Raw genomic sequence first — 19,684 nt, 5'->3', positions numbered from 1 at the left:
TAGCCCTCCTCTGGGTCCTGCTCGTCGGACGCCTCTGAGTCTGGTCAGGCAAGCAGCGAGGGCAGCGCACATGCCCCTCAGGGGTCCAATCAGCCCAGCCCCGACACAGACAGGGAGAAGGTGAACACACTGGTCTCACTCACTCACACACACACACACACACACACACACACACACACACACACGCATGATGATGGTGGATCCATTTTTATGTTCACAGGATTCTAATTTTTGTCCTTTGCATTTTTTTCTGATACGATCAGTCATGACTGAGCAATATTATAAACATTATGCACATTGCATTCATTTTACATTAATTTTTAAGACTTATTTGCCCACATGCTTCACTTCATTGTAATATTTTAAGTTGTGTCAGTTTTATTTCTGTACTTTAAGTTTGATCCTGATATGTTTACCCCCCCATGGTGTCTGTTTTTTATGTCGTTTTTGTCCCATCCCACTCATTTAGTTATCAAATGGCTACGACCATCACAGACCCCCTGACTCGCCCTGTCTGCGTGAAGAGTGCCCCCCAGAGCAGTACCAGTACCCCCCACCACCCTTCATCCCCACATCCGCCACCCTCTCCCCCACCACCCCCCCAACGCCCCCCTCCCCGCTGTGGCCCTGGTCCCGCCCCAGCTCATCCATGATGGGCGACTTCCCCCCCTACTGCCCCCTGGGCTCGGGCATGATGCCCTTCTCCTCCAGAGTGCCCAGCTGGAAGGTTTGTCCATCCTCCATCTTGTTGACGTCTCTCATCTCCTTTTTTTCTCTCTTCCTCCTCTTCCTCGTCTACATTTGTCATTTCTTTCTCAACAGTCTACTCTGTGCAGTCATTCGGCTATTTTTAACTTCTAATAGCATTCATTAGCTGCCATTAGCTGATTATCTCCAGTTTCTCTGGTGTATGGAGATACAGCCACATGAAACCTTTCCTCTGTTTCTGGTGGGCCTGGCGTCAGAGAGCTCTAGCAAAATTAAAATATAAATTTTCGACCATACTTCAGCTGCTTCAGCAGATCACAAACCACAGATTTAATGGAATGAAATACAATATTGCCCCTGGAATTTGTTCTATTTAATGTTTTTTCCAATTTCTGTGTCATTCACATTTTCTTGAGAAAATGTGCATTAGGGTTTTTCTTCTCGAAAACAAAATAACCACCACCTAATCGGGAACATTTATATTTATTGCTCTGCACCCGCCTATTATGGAAATCTCTCTAAAGCAGTTTTTCTGTGTAGGACTGGGCTAAGCCTGGGCCCTATGACCAACCTATGGTGAACACGCTGAGGAGGAACAAGGAGAAGCGTGAGCCCACAGACCCCACAAGCCCTCAGGCTGGAGAAGCCAGCAGCGAGAGACCCAGGACCACCAACACAGCTAGTACTCCTAGGGTAGGTTAGATCGCCTATCGCTTTGTGTGCAGTCCTGAGACTGAGTGGGTGGCCAGCGCCCTCTAGTGTCTAACTGTGAGTTCTCGTGTGCGTGTGCTGCAGCAGGAGGAGGCAGAGGCCCATGAGGAGCTGGCCATGGCCCTGAGCCGAGGCCTGCAGCTGGACATCCAGCACTCCAGCAGAGACTCCCTCCAGTGCTCCAGCGGCTACAGCACCCAGACCAACACACCCTGCTGCTCTGAAGACACCATCCCATCACAAGGTACGTGTGTTTTTCTTTTAGCCACATGATCCATCTATTGCCTACTATATGTACAATACTGAGTTTTTTCGTCTAGAGACATCTTAGATGATCATTATATTTGATCTGGTATTTTTATAAAATAATGTTTGCACTAATTTAGTTTTCCTGAATTTGAACCTAATTTACAAGCAATGGGTTAACCCCACTTAAGTTTATCAACAACCTTTCCCTTGCAGCTGTTAATAGCAGAAGTTAGATGCTACATGGCATTGTTAGATGTTACATGGCATTGTTTATGAATTCTGGCACTGTTGTATGTAACAGTCTCCATATGCTTTCCTTCCCTGCTGCAGTGTCAGATTATGACTACTTCTCAGTGGGAGGGGAGCAGGAAGTGGACCAGCAGGACTTCGATAAGTCCTCCACCATCCCGCGGAACAGTGACATAAGTCAGTCTTACCGCCGCATGTTCCAGTCCAAGCGGCCAGCTTCCACTGCGGGGCTGCCATCCAACGGCGGCCCAGTGATCTTAACACCGGGCACGGCCACCATCCGGCGCACCCCCTCCTCCAAGCCAAATTTGCGTCGGCCCTCTGGCAGCATGGGTCCCATCCCCATCCGTACGCCCATGGTGCCCGTTAAGACCCCAACCGTCCCCGAGCTCCCCGCCGGCCTGCCCTTCAGCGAGGAGAGCGAGGCAGCCTCGTCTCCCAGCCCCGACGGGTCACCCACGGCCACGGGAGGAAACGTCGGCAGCAGCCCTGGGTCCTCACCGCAAACTCAAGCTCCAGGCACGGAGCCCCATGGCGACACCAACACGGAGGAGGCCGGGTCATCCAGTGCCCAGGGAGACCACATGCTCCTGGCCATTCGCAGAGGCGTGAAACTGAAGAAAACCACGACCAACGACCGGTCGGCCCCCCGCATAGCCTGAAACCCAACCCTCCTACTGCATGAGTGTAAGCAGTTAAGTGGGGTGGGAAGGTATAACATGTAGCAAAAGTTTGTGTTGCGATATAACATGACACCCGTGTCCATGCCTGTGGCAATAGGAAGGGAAATATGCGGTCTGGATTAGGTGTCCTTAGAAATATATGTGGGTCTATGGGAAGTGAGAGATTGGAGGTTTGAATTTAATATTTCCATGACTTTCAAATTAGACGAAAAAGGCTCTGTCTTTGTTTTGTACATAAATAATTCTAATTATATTTTGAAGTGTTATACAGTATGTTTATATGTTTTTTTTTGTCATTGATACTCCATTTGTAATCCCCACTTCTGGAAAAAAGGTGCCAAAAAGCCTCAAAGCTGAGAGTTTTTCAATAGTTTCATTTCACTTAATAGGATTTATCTTTTCTGTGAAAATGCCAGATTTAAAGAACAAATAAAGCAATGTCAAGAGTTCGAGGTGGACAATCTACTAGATAGAGCTGTTAAACTGAAAGAAAAGTGCACTAGAGAACAGCCAGAACTGCAATATGGCATCATCTTTAGGTCTCTTAAATACTTCTCTTATGAAAATCCTTTGATACGTCCCTATAGATTAACATGCATGCCCAAATTTAACATTTATTATGACCACTGACACACACAGCAATTGACTGTGCAGTGTCTTGCAGTATTGTATATAGAACAGTCTAATTTGTCCAGACACATTTCTATGCTTCAACTGAAATTAGGATGAGAGTGTCTGGGAGGAATAAAGCTTTAGCATCTCTTTACACCCATCACGTCATGTCAGCAGAAATTCCTTCATCTGTGTATTCAATACACAATACTTCACTGGAGTGATGCACTTTGGGAAAAGCCAAAGTGTAGATGAACCCAAACCCATGGTCAAACATTTCTTGAAGTTTAAGTTTTGAGTCCTCTCCAAGTTGGGGAACATTTTCTTTTTTTTTTAATTGATTTCTCTTCACTGTGAGCTGAGCCCCCTAAAAGACTGATGGCCCTTGAGGTTAGTCAAATGTGTTCCAAACATTTCAGTAGAAAGACCGCCAATGCCCTGTTGCTATGCAGAAACTCCTTTTGTAACTTTCTGTTACCTCCTGGAGTCAGCTTCTAGGAGATGCCAGCCTCTTCATTTCCATTCATATACACTGGTGGAAATACACATTTTGGATTGGGGAGCTGCTTCAGTATAAGCTTTGTATTTTTTTTTTTTTATAACTTGATATTATATATTTTACCCTTAACTTATTTCAACACGTAAGGCTCCTGCAAGAACAGGTTGTCTACAAAGAAACTACAATTCCCACAAAGCACCCCCAAAAACCACTCTAAATTCAAAGCAATTACCTCATTGACGTAAGACTACAGCAGTCTAAAACAGTTTTCCCGAGGGAAGTGCTAGCTCAGCTACACTGTTGACATTTACTTTTATGACAAAAGTATAAAGAAATGTATTTCTGCATGTTGCTTTCAAAGTATTAATGTGCATTCATTATAAAAACCACAACTATTTATCCAAATTAATTCCCTCTTCTCCACTCACCACATCCCCATTTTAGAGCTGATGGATATATTGTACAGCGATTGAGGTCTGTGCTATTGTCCCAGAAAAAAGCAGACCTCTTTTATGTGCGTAGAACAGAGTAGCTGATGCAACATGCATATGACGCTGACATTTTGAACTATCTGCACTTGTGTGATTTCTTGTCTTGATTACAACATAGGTGGTTTATTATAAATGTCAAACAACTCTAGCTGTAACTATGTGTTGTTTTCTTTTTTTTTCCCGGAGTACAGCTGTTTAGATAAGTTGCCAAAACGTTACCTTTGTAAAATTATCCAGATGTTAAAAATGCATAAGTTGGTGTTTTTAACCCGTTGTCAGCCTTCAGGATTTCTTAGACACTGTTGCTAATGCTTGCTTCAGTACCATGTCTGTGTATGGAGAGTTGACTTTTTGTTTATATGTTTTCTATCCTGTCTCCTCTGGCCTTTCAAAGATGGTCCCTGTTTATGTAGTTATATTCCCTCTGTCAAACAGCTGATTCAGCTTACAATAAAGGTGTTGAAAAAAAAAAAACTTTAAAATTGTATGACTACAGCGATGCCTGGTCACAGAAATGTGACTAGCCAAGGTTATATATGTTTTTACAATATACATTTATTTATAATTTCTTCAACTCATTCACCAGTTAACAGGAACAACAGGTGCTCATACATGTTTCAACAGGTAGGTGGTGTCTTTACTCTGACCATTCTCATACTGGTAAATAAATACATTTGTTCAGGACCAGTGGCATGATTTGAAATCCTAGTCTCAAGACATGCAATGGCAAAGTCACTGGCCACTCTTACATTGGGCGCTCCCTGGGTCGGGTGACAAACTGCCACCACATAGGGGGGAGGTCTCCGTCCTTTCTGGCAGGAGGAAGGGCCTCACCCTTGAGGCCATCGACTGCGGTCTCCTCTTGCAGCTGTTGGACCTAAGGTACACAGAGACAATCTTACTGTACAGGAGGACTGGAGGGAAATTTGTTGCAACAACACTTGAACAGGTGTTAAGCAGGCCTTAGATCCAAACACATTTTCACTGTACAAGATGTGAACTCTTACAGGTAATGGTGCCATACCGACAACTGTATAAAATGAAAAAAATTCTGCCACTGATGTAAAGATCATGTGTCATACCTCTCTATCCCATGACAGAGCACGGAGTTTCTTCCATTGCTCCCTCTTTGAAAAATAGTCTGGATACATAGCTTGTTCAGAAGGATGCCAATGGTCCAAGCACCACTCAGGGACCTGCAAAAAACATGACATTGGAATTTGCCAAATGTACGCTATGCATGAAAGGTAAGCCTAAATTAATGTTTAAAGTGATAACTTGAATGTTACCTTGTAGCACTCGTATCTCTCATAAGAAGTCCCTCCGGGAGAGTCAGGGAAGAGGTAGGGCTGAGGATGTTGATTAGCCCAGAATTCCTCTTCTCCGGCTTTCAGTGCCAAAGTGGCTTTAGCGAAGTCCTTCTCAGACTTGGTTTCATCAAACCGTGCCCTCAGCAGACAAGCGTAGAAGCGATATTTATCCCTAAAACAGGCGACACATACACAAAGCTAACGCTAATTTAAACGAGAAGGACAAGCAAGCAAGAATATAACCCCTAGCTAATATTTACATATCACAGATAAGAGAAGCATCAACATTTTGTGCAGGTGCACTTGTTTACTGAGTTTATCCGTGATGGCTTAAGAGCTAATCAAAGTATGAACGATCGTCAGACTGTAAACAGTTGTCCGTTCAAGCTAGTGTGTGACCGATTTGTCTCTCGCCTACAAATCGTACTAGGTAACCTATCATAGCTAGCTAGCTGGCTAGCATACGTTACCAGCCCTTAAAGGCCATTTATGCAGAACTTTTGCAGGAAGTTAACGAATGTCGATACTCACCTAAACACACACCACGATTCGAGGTGCCTGAGAGACTTTTTGTAAAGTCTGAGAACCTTTTGCTGGTGAGTAAGATACGATGCCATGGTATATGTCCCCTGTCACCTTCTCGACCAAGAGAACTGAATTCTGGGATCATGGAGAATGTTTGTTCGTCCTGTACGTAGTACGTACGCATCAAAAAAGCGTCTTCTTAAACTCAGCATATTATCGGATTTGATACATCAGCAAATACTATCAATGCAGCGATGTGGTCAACGTTTGAATATACTGTCCATAGTTTTGGACATTTAAAGAAATCATGGCTTAATCAAAAATGACTACGCACCTACTACAATAACTACGACCTGTGGAATTATGGGAGTTGCCAAACTTGCATGTGGATTTTCTTCCTCCAGCCTGTCCAACATTAGTATTACTGTCATGGCATGTTTCAAATTCATTGGTAAGTTATGAATTTGAATATCATATTGATTTATAGTATATAGTAAACCATTTCCCACAAACACATTTCATGTTAGCACAGCCTATGTATAATCGGCTCATTAACGTGTTGTAGCAGCTAACGTTAGCCAGAAGTATCTTTCTGTAAAGTAAATTGAGTCTTGCAAAAATGAGATACATTAATACAGTCTCAGGAAATGTTTTATTATGCACTTTACACGAAATTTTAGAGTTGCTTCTCTCCTGAATCTTTAATTTTGCGCAATTATGTCTTAAGTTTCACAAGTATTTCCCCCACATCTGATAGTATGGTTAGGATTTCATCAAGATTCTCTATCTTTTACAGATATTGGAATCAATTTGACAGACTCCATGTTTCGGGGAATGTACCGAGGCAATCAGAAACATAAAGGTATAAAGCTAGTCTATCTGTCTATCTGTAACATGCTCTGCAGCAACATATTTGTAAATATCTGGATACACTTGCAGGCCACAGATGCATCGCATTTGTTGCTTATTTTTTGCAGATGACTTTGACCAGATTATCGAAAGAGCAACCAGTGTTGGGGTTAAAAAGGTTATCTTCAACAGGAAATTAAAATGTAAATTAAGACAAGAACACATCAAAACCTAAACTAATGCAGCTCATTTTCCTTCAGTTTATGATTACAGGAGGAAACCTTGAGGACAGTAAGGAAGCCCTTAAGCTTGCAGAGTCTCGAGGTTAGACATTTTATTTTGCTATGATCTTTCACACAATGTGCACGCAAAATATTTGTCTATTTGTTTTCCACAAATGCTTCCATTTCACAAAGTATTAATTCTCCAACTTTGGACCAGATGAATTTTACAGCACTGTAGGGTGTCATCCAACACGTTGTAGTGAGTTTGAGCTCAACGGCCCTGATCAGTACTTTGGATCACTGAGAGAACTAGCCGTGTCAAACAAAAGCAAAGTGGTGGCTGTTGGAGAATGTGGTCTAGGTGAGTAACAGTCTCCTCCAATCTGTGTTCTAACCTCCTATGCATATTTATTGAGTTAATGGTATTTCTGTCTACTACATAGTGCACAGAAGTTTGACTACCATTTTAGACTCCTCTGTTAGAGCCACTTTATTTACAGGACGGTTATAAAGATAGGGAGGAGGTCAGGCCAAACCAGTAGATACCTACAGGAAGGTTATATAGATAGAGAGGAGGTCAGGCCAAACCAGTAGATACCATAGAGAGGAGGTCAGGCCAAGGCAGTTGATTTAGAATTGGAAGCTCAAGGGAGCAGGGGTAATGAACGGTGTATTGACCACATTAATTTAGGCCCTATAACAACGTAAAGAAGTTAAAGAAGAATACCTAAGATTAGTAAATTTTTGTTGACATAAACATTTACATTGATTCACACTCATACACAATAGGGTTAAAGGGAAATTTCAGTTTGAGTTGAGAGGAAAAGGGTCCTATTTATTGTTGAATTGCATTTTGGTATTATTTCGAGTGTCTGCCTGAAACGTTTATGATAAGACAAGCCACTGGAACAGTATCTTCAGTTATGGGTGAATAGCATCTTTTGATTCTTTGAATATGGATGTTAAATTCATTTATTTTTCTATGTTCTAAATTACAGATTTTGATAGGCTTGAATTTTGCCCAAAGGAAACGCAACTTATGTGAGCTATTTGTAATATATTTCTTAGCACACATAACTCTACAGTGTTAGCTCGGAGGTATTCTACTGCGCTAATACTCTTCCCTGATTCGGCAGATATTTTGAGAAGCAATTTGACTTGGCTGAAGAAACCAAACTGCCCATGTTTCTCCACTGTAGAAACTCACATAAGGAATTTATTGGTATGCTGTTACTATGATACTACTCTCTCTTCTGTTTTGGATGGGTGCAGAGAGTTGATCTATACTTCCCCTATTCACAGAAATCATGAAGCGAAACAGGGACAGATGTGTTGGAGGTGTGGTAAGAAAAATATCCATGTATGTTTTAATGGGCCTCATTTATAAAAACTTGCGTAGAAACCATCCTACATTTTGTCTAAGACATTTTCTGAAATGAGCGTAAGTGAGATCCACAGAAAACGGACGTACACACAAAAAACACGTGTACGCCAATCCTTCAGTTATAAATCACAAATGGTCGTGGAATTGTGCGCAACTGAATCTCCGCCCTCACAACGCCCCTATTTAATCAAATTAGCATATTATCAATGCACAAACAGAGCGCATCCTCAATGCACAAACTCTCTGTGACAATGGCAAGCAAGAAAGAAACATGTAAACTGAAGAATTATAGTGAGGCTGACATCGACGTTCTGCTGATGGAAGAGCAGATGCGGGCCAACACATTGTTAGAAAGCCTGTCAGGTGGCGTTATGGCAAAAGCAAAGTATGTGACATGTAGTAAACACGTCTCGGAAGCACCTGCGACACGAGCAGCACCAGAAGCCGCACCTGCGTTAGCAGAACCATGGCTTTGGTGCGCTCCACTACCGACCGCGCACGGGCATGTGCTGTATTGAAGTGGGCTTCCTAGGCTGTCTGAGTGAGCGCAATCTGGATGAGAATACATTGGGAACCCTGTTTTACACAGGAAATCCTCTTTCACATTTTGCTGTTCCTGGGCACTTTATGGAAATCTAATAAATTGCGGGGCAGAGAGATAATACTGCGAAGAACATCGGGCAAAATTCTGCTTAATGATGACAGGGATTGCTTGACTGGTCTCTAATTTCTCGTCGGAACGTTCCTTTAGCCAGGAATCCAAGAACAGAAGCAAAGAACAGAAGCAAAACCTGAACGTAAATGGCCTGGTTGCATCTGGTGCGCCTCTGTAGACAAGAGGCCATTTCAGGCATGAGAATCACTCACCTTTCAGCGAAATTCGCCGTTTTGAAAACAAAATAGGTGACCAACGTGAATCGTGTAGATTCGATGAGTTTTGTTTTTGTGTGTGTGTGTGGGGGGGGGGGGGGGGGGGGGGGCATATTCAGTGGCGGCAGGCGGCAGTGTTGCCAGATTGTAAATGGCTTATCATATCAGAGGCTCAAAATGATCGTATTTGGAGGATAATGAACAATGACAATTCTGTCTATACAGTCAGAGCTCGCGCAAGAAGGTGGAACGTGATACAGTTTCCAAAACGTGTAAAGACGTAATAACTAATTTGTGAAAGATCCAGAGAAACACTTATATCCGACGAGGCAAAATCCCGGACAATTTTGGAATCCCTGCTGGACGCATTTTTTTTCTGACCGTAATGTAAGCATATAAAACGTTAAAACATGTGTTCGGTTACTTAACCAGATTCATTTCAAGGGGTATAACCTCCAGATACATTTGTATAAAAAAGTTAGCAAGCGCATATGATGTGATTAGCCTGGTTACGAGACGGCTACGGTGTGAATAACTGATGTACTAAGAGTAAGCTAATTTAGCTACATAACTCAAACGCCACTGAGACTCCCTGTTCTAACTTTGAATCGCTCTGTTGGGGCAAAGTGACCATTGCAAAGGTGTTTGACTACAGACTGTTAACGTAGCAAATAATTCCTACTATTGCATCCAGTCAACCTACAAGCCTTGGCTTGCAGGTATAAAACAAATCATGATTCATGACGTCAGATGACGATTTTCAGTCTCGTTACCATAAACAAGACCCAATACAGAGCAACCCTGAGCACTGACATGACAAGCACTTTGGTGACAAGAAAGGTGAGCTCTGCGCAAAAAGGCCAAGTCGCCAAGCTATGAGGCAAAGCAGTCAAGAGCAAGTGCCACTGGAAGTTATATCCAGTTATTCAACGGCGAAACAAACAATAGAATCATATTTTCTTGACAAGAATTCCATAAATGAAAAGAGATCCTTACATTTTGCATCATTTAGTACTTCTAAAGAATGTATGATTGTGTTCTTTTTTTCGCCGCTGATTAACGCGAAGGGCTTTGCCAATACAATGTAGGCTATTGAAATCTGAATTACATAACATTGTATTGGCTGTCAATCATGGATGGAAGAGTAGACAAGTTAAGATACGGCATCTCTCGTGGGGGCTATGCATTAAGCCATTTGTGGTGCCCTTACCACATTGTGCCTCATATACTGTAAATGATAGATCCAGTGACAGGCTGGCATGAAATGGCTTGCATAATACTAAGTAAGGAGGCCAAAATCATTTTTGACTCATGGCTGAAGCTAAGTTTCTCCAGCTCTCCCCAGGTTGGAAAAAAGCATCTCAAACTGCATCAGATTGACGCTTTAAAACATGGAATATTAAAATTTTACTTACGGGGGAGCACGCCCCCGGACCCCCCTAGAGGGGTAATATCCTCCTCACCTTTTTCACCCCTGACCCGTTTTCATGCCTGCCATTTGGGCACAACGCTCTCGGCAAGCGGTACCTGCTTATCAGCCATACATCTTCCTGTGTCAAAAAAAACCTTTCTCTCCTTATTGTGGAGTTGGCAATATCCTCTAACAACGCCAATGCAGTCATATCTCCTATTGAAAACTAATCCACTATTAGACTTTTTACAGGCTATAGATTGAGCAAAATGTTTTACACTTATGAAATTAAAACGGAATACCTATTAGACGTGAATCTCATTCATGTGTGAATTATTCTAATAGTTTAATTCATTTTATTGAGCGAAACATTAATTTGGCCTTTCGCCGTTAGCCCTAATGGTGACGGTGGTGCTGACGATGATGATGATCAAACTGCGTGTCGGCGGTCGTAGAGTTCTCAATTCCTGCAGTACTCCAGTACTGCCGCAAGGAAATGTACTTACATGAACTAAAACCAGACGTAGAGATACGTCCTTTTCTACGTCTAAGACGGTTTTTATAAATCTGTACTTAGACGTGGATTTGATCGCACGCACAGTCTAATCAAATCTGTGCGTAAGTACGTTTTATAAATGAGGCCCAATGTTTTATGTTTTAATGCTGATGTAGGGTCCTACCTTTTTATATCTGTTTCATACTTAGACCCTTTATTGATTTTTCACCTCTGCAGGTGCATTCTTTTGATGGGACCAAGGAGGATGCAGCTGCCCTCATAGACCTAGATTTATACATTGGTATTAATGGCTGGTGAGATACAGTATCCCCTTTTCATGGAAAGTTTTGTATACTTAACCATGACTTGTCTGAAATCTCTCTGGACTATCTATTTCAGTTCTCTGAAAACAGAAGCAAATGTAGAAGCCATGAAGTCCATCCCCTCTGAGCGACTAATGATCGAAACAGGTTTTTACTTCTATCCTGTCTTATGTGATGCAAAATAATTTACGGAGTGAATAAAAACTCCCAATGATCTTGAAAGGTTCAGCAATATCACACAATCATTTCTATTGTATAATCAATATTGCTACAATACAGTTGTCTTGTCATCCAGTAAATGTTGTTGTTCTATTTCTCAAACAAAGCACCTCTGCTTTCTTTCTTATATAAGCAATTGGGCTCTAGAAATAATTAGCTTCATATGAACCAGCCACCAGTTCTCATAAAACAACTGTTAGCAACCATTGGATATACATAATCAAAGCAGTCACAGACCCTGTAGCGAAGAAAGAGAGAGCAGTCACCCCACACAGCCTTGACCCCGGGTCTACCAGGAACCCTGACCGCCTTGCACCCAGGCACTTCATGCACACAGGCGTCCCACATGCATTCTCCAACCGTACTTCTCCCCTCCCATTGTGCCCACTAACTAGTGCTTCACCCATCTCTGGGATCCCTCGCACAGGGGTCAACCTAACCAGGGGGTCCCTCATACGTTTCACAGCAAGCCATGGCACTTCTGACACCATATGAGGCGAAGGGAGAGAGCAGTCGCCCCTCGTTATAATGGATTTATTTTACTTTTGCAGATGCTCCATGGTGTGGGGTGAAAAACACACATGCAGGTGCGAAGCACATCAAAACTACATTTCCCACCAAGAAGAAGTGGGAATCTGGGCATTGCCTTAAGGACCGTAATGAGCCATGCCATATAATGTAGGTCAAAGGTCAATTTGGAAAGAGAATATAAAATGAGATGTATGACGCTGCAAAATATATATTTTTGTGTGTGTTATGATTAATTCATCCCATTTGTCAAAAATAAATTGTACACTAAATCTTATTTCACCTCTTTTGCAGACAAGTACTAGAGATTATGGCTGCGGCAAGGAGTGAGGACCCCTTGGAGCTGGCTAATACAGTTTACAACAACACAATGAAAGTTTTCTTTACAGGGAGCTAATCAAGTTCAAATGTATCAGATTTGTGCTTTCCAGTCAATTTTTCCAAGTAAGAAAATGCTTTTGATGGACAAAAATAATAAATACATTTGGTGCAATATGGTGTTATTTTCATATGAGAAAACATGCATCTTGTTGGTTTTATTAATGTATTCCAGTGAAACATTATTTTCTAAAAAGAGTCTAAAATAATAATAATTTTGAATAGGGACCATCATCAGAACTACAGCCGCGGAAAAAATTAAGAGACCACTTCAAAATTATCAGTTTCTCTGGTTTTACTATTTATTGGTATGTGTTAAAGTAAAATGTACATTTTTGTTTTATTCTATAACCTACTGGCAACATTCCTACCAAATTTAAAATAAAAATATTGTCATTTAGATCATTTATTTGCAGAAAAATGACAATTGGTCAAAATAGCAAAAAAGATGCACTGTCTTCAGATCTCGAATAATGCAAAGAAAACAAGCTCATATTCATTTTTAAACTACACAATACTAATGCTTACACTTAGGAAGAGTTCAGAAATCAATATTTGGTGGAATAACCTTGATTTAAAATCACAACTTTCATGTGTCTTGGCATGCTCTCCACCAGTCTTTCACATTGCCGTTGGGTGACTTTATGCTACTCCTGGCGCAAGAATTCAAGCAGCTCGGCTTCTTTTCATGGCTTGTGACCATCCATCTTCCTCTTGATCACATTTCAGAGGTTTTTTATGGGATTCAGGTCTCGAAATTGGGCTGGCCATGACAGGGTCCTGATCTGGTGGAACTCCATCCACACCTTTCCTGGCCTGGCTGTGTGGCATGGAGCATTGCCCTGCTGGAAAAAACACTTTTCAGAGTTGGGGAAAATTGTCAGAGCAAAAGGAAGCAAGTTTTTCTTCCGGGACAACGTTGTACTTTGCCTGGCTGAGGTTTGTAAAAGACCATAAGGATTGAAAAAAGCGGACTGGAGGGTCTTCTAGTTCGTCTTCTCTGATGAGTCCAATTTTCAGCTTTGCCCAACACATGGTCGTCTGATGGTTAGACGGGGACCTGGAGAGGCCTACAAGCCAGAGAGTCTTGCACCTACTGTGAAATCGGACTCATCAGAGAAGACGAACTTAGAAGAACCTCCAGTCCGCTTTTTCAATCCTTATGGTCTTTTACAAACCTCAGCCAGGCAAAGCACAACGTTGTCCCGGAAGAAAAACTTGCTTCCTTTTGCTCTGACAATGTTCCCCAACTCTGAGAAGTGTTTTTTCCAGCGGCTGTATATTAGACATTCAGCAGAAGTAGTCAAGCATGCAGAAGTTAGAGGTGGAAGAAAAGTCTATAGTCTAGGCATAACTTTGTTTACCTGCATTTTGGATTGGATTCTAGTCCTAATTTAAAATGGTTAATAATAACCAAATATTCCACACATAATGCAAACGTGACCACATATCTATAGAGATGCACGCATTAGATGCGCTGTATTAGAGCAATGCAAGCATTTTGACTTTTGTCAGATTACCAGTATGTTAGGAAAAACATGGTTACTGTCATTCTTTATTGAGCATTACATAATACACTGATGGCACAGTTGTTCATGAACATGAACTCTGAACTTTTTTGAACTGGCCTTTGCTTACCTAAAGGCAGAGATTAGTGATTTCTACACCGAAAGCAGCCGAGGAGTGCATTGCTCCCATCCTTATCACTGCTCTATTATCCGACGCAGTGAAATAGAATTTAGCGCCTGATTAGTGGAATGTAAATAATTCGGTAAGGTAGGAAAACCAGTTTCACAGTTCAGATGGCTATGCTTAAAAGAGGATGCCAATAACAGGAGAGAGACCTCACATGATCACATTAAGCGCCTAGAGGCAATTGTATTGTTATGGCGCTATACAAATAAAATTGAATTGAATTGAATGATGGTGAATGAAGCAGTAACAGAAAGTAGACAGATGCATATGCACCTGACTTCCGATCCAGCTTTATTCAACCTCACTGCCACACTCATGCCATACACAAACGAACCAAGGTACACAGACTCTACACACCACTGAAACAGAGCCAACCAGTGAAGCCCCCCATTCACTAGCAACCCACTTTTCAAAATGGTGCCTGCTGTCAATGATACAGCAGACCCAGAAATGTTTTTGAGGACCAAAAAAGTCAAACATTATCTGTTTTATTCCTGGCCTACATCAGGTCGTTTGAGTGTAAAATTACCCATGCTCCACAGAAGTCAAAGTTGCTTCCTTTAAATCACCATGAGTTAAAATACTGTTAGTATAAGCCTGCTTATGGAGTGTCAGTATAGGCACAGACCTACACACCCTAAGCCTACTACTATAGCAATATGTGCCTTCAACCCTGCCTTTTACCCAATAACAAAGGGTATAAAGGTGCATGTCAAAGGTTGCATGGCCACACCTTACGGCGATACCGACGTCACGTAGAATTCAAAATCTCTACTAACTTCCGCGTTCTTCGCATAGCAACAGGAGGAAAGCGAAGATGGCGGATCGCGGGGATCCGGTAAAATAACGTGTCCGAAGTAACTTAGTAAGAAGCGACGCTCTATTGCAAACTGAAGTTGTCGGAATATCCTTATCGGAGGACCTAGTCCTTCTGGGACAGCGGCTTGTGCCATGGCGTCAACCAACGTCCGAATCGGTCAACAGGCCTTGGCCGTACTGGATGTGGCACTCCGCGTTCCGTGCATCTTTATTATCGACGCCATTTTTAATTCTTACCATGATCCTGGGACTGGATGGGCCGGGACAGCTGGGAGGGTTTTAATAAGAGTTTTTGGTAAGACACTAGGACAACACTTTTATTAAAAAAATGAACGGCTAGTGGCATCAAACTAACTATCGGGAGCTAGCTACCAATGATTTTCTTTCTGCGCTTGGTGCTTTTTGACGTTAGCTAGCTAGATAGCATTAGCCACCAGTCAGTAGCGACACCTGTCAAAATGAGCTTCGGCCTTCACTCCTTCCAAAGCCGATTTGCTAGTGATAACAACCTTGGCCCTTGTATTCCGGCCTAATTGATAGCACGTTTCCTCTCTGTTGGCCAGGATATTATGTTGTTGAAAAGCATCACAGGTAACCAGTGAACTTAACACTGGTGGGAATGTGTCGATAAGTGCCTAGCTAATCAGTTTGTATAACCAGAAGTATTAGCCAGACATGTCACAATCTAAGTTAAAGGTAGTTAAATGTTCTGTACGACAGAGGTCTTATCAACCTGCTTATCTACATTTTAGTATTGCTTTTCAAAAAATCCGTATTATCTATATTATTTTACATATGCACTTTAGTGGGAACATTTATACTAATGTAAATTAATGCATCTAAAAAGTTCTAATGCTGTACATAATGTTCCTTGAAAACTTTCAGGTGAATGCATCTAGAGTATGTATTTGTATGAAAGTATATAGAAATATATCTCTGTGAAATGTATTATAAACTATAAAATATATGCATTATTCCATATATATATATAGAGAGAGAGAGAGTGTGTGTGTGTGTATGTATGTATCTATCTATTTGTCTGGGTAAAGTAGGTATGCGGCCCCTTATTCTAATTAATAGTTTTAAATCTGCTCTTTTTTACCAGGTATTTTGGTATCTAGTGTGGTGCTGGTCCTCTCTCAGAAAGCCCTGTTCAAGTTTTATACACTGTTCTTCGCCGTGCTGCTGGGGGCCGTGGCTGTCATGATCAACTACTATGCCACGTCACACATAGACTTCTACAGTGCCTACTACAAAGCGGCATTGGGCTTCCGGCTGCTACCACGCAACGGCCCCACGCTCTGGCTGGGCATGGCAGTTGTGCAGCTGCTCTTCGGTCTTGGTTATGTGGTGCTGCTCAACGTCCAGTCCACGTTTGCTGCGTTGGTGTTTGTGGACATCATGATCCCGCTGTGGGGCCTGATCATCGAGCTGCCGGTGGACGTGAGGCAGCTGGTGGCAGTGGCCTCCGGCCTCATCCTGGCGCTTAACACGGCAGCCTGCTTGTTGCTCAAGCTCAAGTGGTTCTACTACTCCTGCCGCTACGTCTACCTGCTGCTGCGCCACATGTATCGCATCTACGGCGTGCAGCTACTGCTGGAGGACACCTGGAAGAGGATCCGCTTCCCGGATGTGCTGCGGGTCTTCTGGCTGACCCGTATGACTGCCCAGGCGGTCATCCTGGTGTATGTGGTGAAGGTGGTGCGCCACGAGAGCGGACAGCAGGTCGCGCTGACGTGGGACGTGTGCTGGGACCTGTTCAGCAACCTGATCATCAGCGGCTGCGACTCCACGCTCACCGTACTGGGCATGAGTGCAGTCATCTCCTCGATGGCGCACTACCTGGGCCTGAGCATCCTGGCCTTCATCGGCTCAACAGAGGAGGAGGACAAGCGTCTGGGCTTTGTGGCTCCGGTGCTCTTCTTCATCCTGGCACTGCAGACGGGCCTGAGCGGGCTGGACCCCGATGAGCGTCTGGTGCGGCTTAGCCGCAACATGTGCTTGCTGCTGACGGCCATATTGCACTTCATCCACGGCATGACTGACCCCGTGCTCATGTCACTCAGCGCCTCGCACGTTCTGTCCGTGCGCCGCCACCTACCAGTCCTGCTGGTGTCTATGGCGCTCTTTGTGCTGCCCGTAGCTCTCAGCTATGCCCTTTGGCACCACTACGTCCTGAACACGTGGCTGTTTGCCGTGACCGCCTTCTGCGTAGAGCTGTGCCTCAAGGTTGTGGTGTCGCTCACAGTCTACACACTCTTCATGGTGGACGGCTATCACAATGTATTGTGGGAGCGGCTGGACGACTATGTCTACTATGTGCGCTCCTCAGGCAATGTCATTGAGTTCATCTTTGGCGTCATCATGTTTGGCAATGGTGCCTACACCATGATGTTCGAGTCGGGGAGCAAGATCCGCGCCTGCATGATGTGCCTGCACGCCTACTTCAACATCTACCTGCAAGCCAAGAATGGCTGGAAGACTTTCATCAACCGCCGCACAGCGGTCAAAAAGATCAACTCCCTGCCAGAGGTCAAGGGTACTGAGCTGCATGACATAGAGGACGTGTGTGCCATCTGCTACCAGGAATTTGCCACCTCTGCACGCATCACGCCGTGCCACCATTACTTCCATGCGCTTTGCTTGCGCAAGTGGCTCTACATCCAAGACACCTGTCCCATGTGCCACCAGAAAGTCTACATTGAGGAGGAGGCACGGGACAGGGCAGCTTTCTCCAATAACAATGGCTATGTAGCCCCGGGGGGTGACCTGGACGAGTTTGCAGACCCAGGCAGGGCAGAGGGGGGAGACGCCGCAGCAGGTGGGGCAGAGCCTGACAATGAGCTGCTGGAAGACAATGACAGTATAGAATATGACGAAGACGAGTGGGGCACACTGAATGGAGGCACACCCATAGAGGAGGACTACATTAATGATGACACAGACTCCAATGGCGACTGATTTATGAAAGTAGTTATGAAAATATATTTAAAAAATATATATATTTAAGTTATACCATCTTAATTTTGTCAACATCAGGGATGTCATTTATTTCTGTCTCCTTTTACGTTGTTTTGTGTGTTTGTTTCTCAAAGGGCTTGTGGAGGTTTAAATGTAAGGTGTGTGTGCCTATACAAAGGAGGTGGAGGCTTTGAGTTCAGTGAGAGACGCACATTCCTTTCCTTTTTCTTTCCTCTTCCTCCTCCTCCTCTTGGGGACGCCGTGTGTGTGTGTGTGTGTGTGTGTGTGCGTGCGCGCGCTTTGGGTCTGACAACTCAAAGGGAGGTGGAGCGCAACAGCAGAACTAGAGGTCTGATTAAACGTGACATGCTACTGTAATCACTGATATACCTCTGTCATTACTACTGGTCTCTTGTGTGACCTTGCTTAAATTTGTGTACGTTGTTGTACATGTAATTAAAACTAAAAACTCTTTCCCATTAGAAAAGAGGAGGCTGTATTGCAAATGAGTGTTTTTCAAAAGCCACTGGACTTTGGGCTGTTGGTATGAGCAAAACTGCAACCTCTACACTTCACCGTTTTGCTCAGACAATATCTGTGTTAAAACATCAATCTCTGCATTTCAACTGGAAAGTTCTATTAGTGATGTTGAAGGCAACCACTGCTTTTGGTATTTTGTTGTTTCATTTGCAATTGCTCCCTTTTTTTGTTTCAGTTTAGAATTTGGCACATTGGCTTACTGAAAGAGAGCAAGATGCTATTCGAAAATAATTAATTTAATGCAACAGGCAGAGCAACTGGTGAAAAATGTATGTGAGAGTGCTAATTTAGGGTATTCTAATCAGGAAGTGAAAAAAATTGATTTATTCTGTGGAATAGTTGTGCTTTCACTTTCTGTTAATGATGAAGGAATTTTATGATTCATCTTATTTTTTGCTTTTGAAAAGGTGCAAATGTTAATTTTGCCTTTTGCTTTAAAGGTAATGTAAATAAAAATAATCTTTAATAGTGATCTGGTTGTTTTTTGAATTTGAATTGAAAGGTGCAATATTTGGTATTGTTGTGGAAATATTAAATTGGTTGGTAAAAACCTTCATCATTGTAACCCTTATAGTTCCATGAGAAGTGTTTCCCAATAATGGTATTGTGTCCTTAACCGTTTTCAGGCGATTTAAGTGCCTTAAAATATCTCCCAACTAAAAAAAAAAAAAGAAAATTTCACTCAGTTGAAAGAAGCATCAAAGTTATTAGGAACCATAATGCATATATACTTGTAGACATTTCTCTGTCTCTATCCCTGTCATTTTCCTTTTTTGAAAGGTGTTTATAAGTTTGGATATTTCTTAGAGCAAAAACTATATGTTGCACCTTGAATAGCTAACTGGTTAGATTTAGTAACTACACTGTTAAAACGTCTCTTGTAGGTGGCCTCATTTCGTCTGCTGGCTGATTGCTGTCAGGTAAAAATGTTATATCGTGAGTTCAAAAGT

General features: G+C 42.8%; 4 protein-coding genes across 7 annotated transcripts in view; 3 read left to right on the top strand and 1 right to left on the bottom strand.

Annotated features, from left to right (window-relative positions):
• The window catches only part of LOC308364838 (protein MTSS 1-like), a 36,736-nt gene extending 32,060 nt beyond the window's left edge, over positions 1-4,676 (top strand). Inside the window, exons 11-15 of one of the 3 annotated variants that reach the window (XM_080838104.1) lie at positions 4-120; positions 470-727; positions 1,249-1,401; positions 1,507-1,663; positions 1,999-4,676. In XM_080838104.1, the coding sequence (XP_080694230.1) occupies positions 4-120; positions 470-727; positions 1,249-1,401; positions 1,507-1,663; positions 1,999-2,579 (1,266 nt within the window). In that variant the 3' untranslated portion in view covers positions 2,580-4,676. Of the gene's footprint in view, positions 1-3; positions 121-469; positions 728-1,248; positions 1,402-1,503; positions 1,664-1,998 lie in introns of all 3 variants that reach the window. The other 2 variants (XM_080838103.1, XM_080838105.1) reach the window with 2 other exon arrangements.
• A 70-nt stretch (positions 4,677-4,746) lies between these two features.
• ndufb9 (NADH:ubiquinone oxidoreductase subunit B9) lies at positions 4,747-6,181 on the bottom strand. The gene is made up of 4 exons (XM_080836684.1): positions 6,044-6,181; positions 5,492-5,684; positions 5,285-5,398; positions 4,747-5,079 (listed from the first exon to the last, which is right to left on the bottom strand). Exons 1-4 carry the CDS (start codon positions 6,127-6,129, stop codon positions 4,948-4,950), a joined length of 525 nt encoding a protein of 174 aa, XP_080692810.1. The 5' UTR covers positions 6,130-6,181; the 3' UTR covers positions 4,747-4,947.
• Positions 6,182-6,400: 219 nt separating this feature from the next.
• On the top strand, positions 6,401-12,834 carry tatdn1 (TatD DNase domain containing 1; the record flags this gene model as incomplete). Of its 2 annotated transcripts, XM_080836496.1 has the most annotated exons (12): positions 6,401-6,488; positions 6,834-6,899; positions 7,015-7,064; positions 7,147-7,210; positions 7,328-7,471; positions 8,109-8,151; positions 8,247-8,332; positions 8,413-8,453; positions 11,509-11,585; positions 11,671-11,741; positions 12,365-12,491; positions 12,636-12,834. In XM_080836496.1, the coding sequence occupies 12 exons, from the start codon at positions 6,401-6,403 to the stop codon at positions 12,736-12,738; spliced, it is 960 nt and encodes a 319-aa protein (XP_080692622.1). In that variant the 3' UTR covers positions 12,739-12,834. The 2 variants fall into 2 exon arrangements, with proteins under 2 accessions (XP_080692622.1, XP_080692623.1); XM_080836497.1 differs by lacking the exons at positions 8,109-8,151; positions 8,247-8,332 and having other exon boundaries at positions 6,431-6,488.
• Positions 12,835-15,231: 2,397 nt separating this feature from the next.
• Positions 15,232-19,206, top strand: rnf139 (ring finger protein 139). The gene is made up of 2 exons (XM_080836558.1): positions 15,232-15,528; positions 16,339-19,206. The coding sequence occupies exons 1-2, from the start codon at positions 15,366-15,368 to the stop codon at positions 18,192-18,194; spliced, it is 2,019 nt and encodes a 672-aa protein (XP_080692684.1). The 5' UTR covers positions 15,232-15,365; the 3' UTR covers positions 18,195-19,206.
• The last annotated feature ends 478 nt before the right edge of the window (positions 19,207-19,684 follow it).

This window comes from Sprattus sprattus (genome assembly GCF_963457725.1).
Source record: "Sprattus sprattus genome assembly, chromosome: 4".
NCBI lineage: Eukaryota > Metazoa > Chordata > Actinopteri > Clupeiformes > Clupeidae > Sprattus > Sprattus sprattus.
Note: the sequence above shows the minus strand (reverse complement) of the source record. Positions and strands in the feature narration are given on the sequence as shown.

Coding starts and splice junctions, on each gene's coding strand:
- ndufb9 (XM_080836684.1), bottom strand. CDS start 6,129: ATGGCATCGTATCTTACTCACCAGCAAAAGGTTCTCAGACTTTACAAA. Junction 5,685..6,043: donor GAATCGTGGTGTGTGTTTAG/GTGAGTATCGAC, acceptor CGCCTGTTTTAG/GGATAAATATCGCTTCTACG. Junction 5,399..5,491: donor AGAGATACGAGTGCTACAAG/GTAACATTCAAG, acceptor TGTTTTTTGCAG/GTCCCTGAGTGGTGCTTGGA.
- rnf139 (XM_080836558.1), top strand. CDS start 15,366: ATGGCGTCAACCAACGTCCGAATCGGTCAACAGGCCTTGGCCGTACTG. Junction 15,529..16,338: donor GGTTTTAATAAGAGTTTTTG/GTAAGACACTAG, acceptor CTTTTTTACCAG/GTATTTTGGTATCTAGTGTG.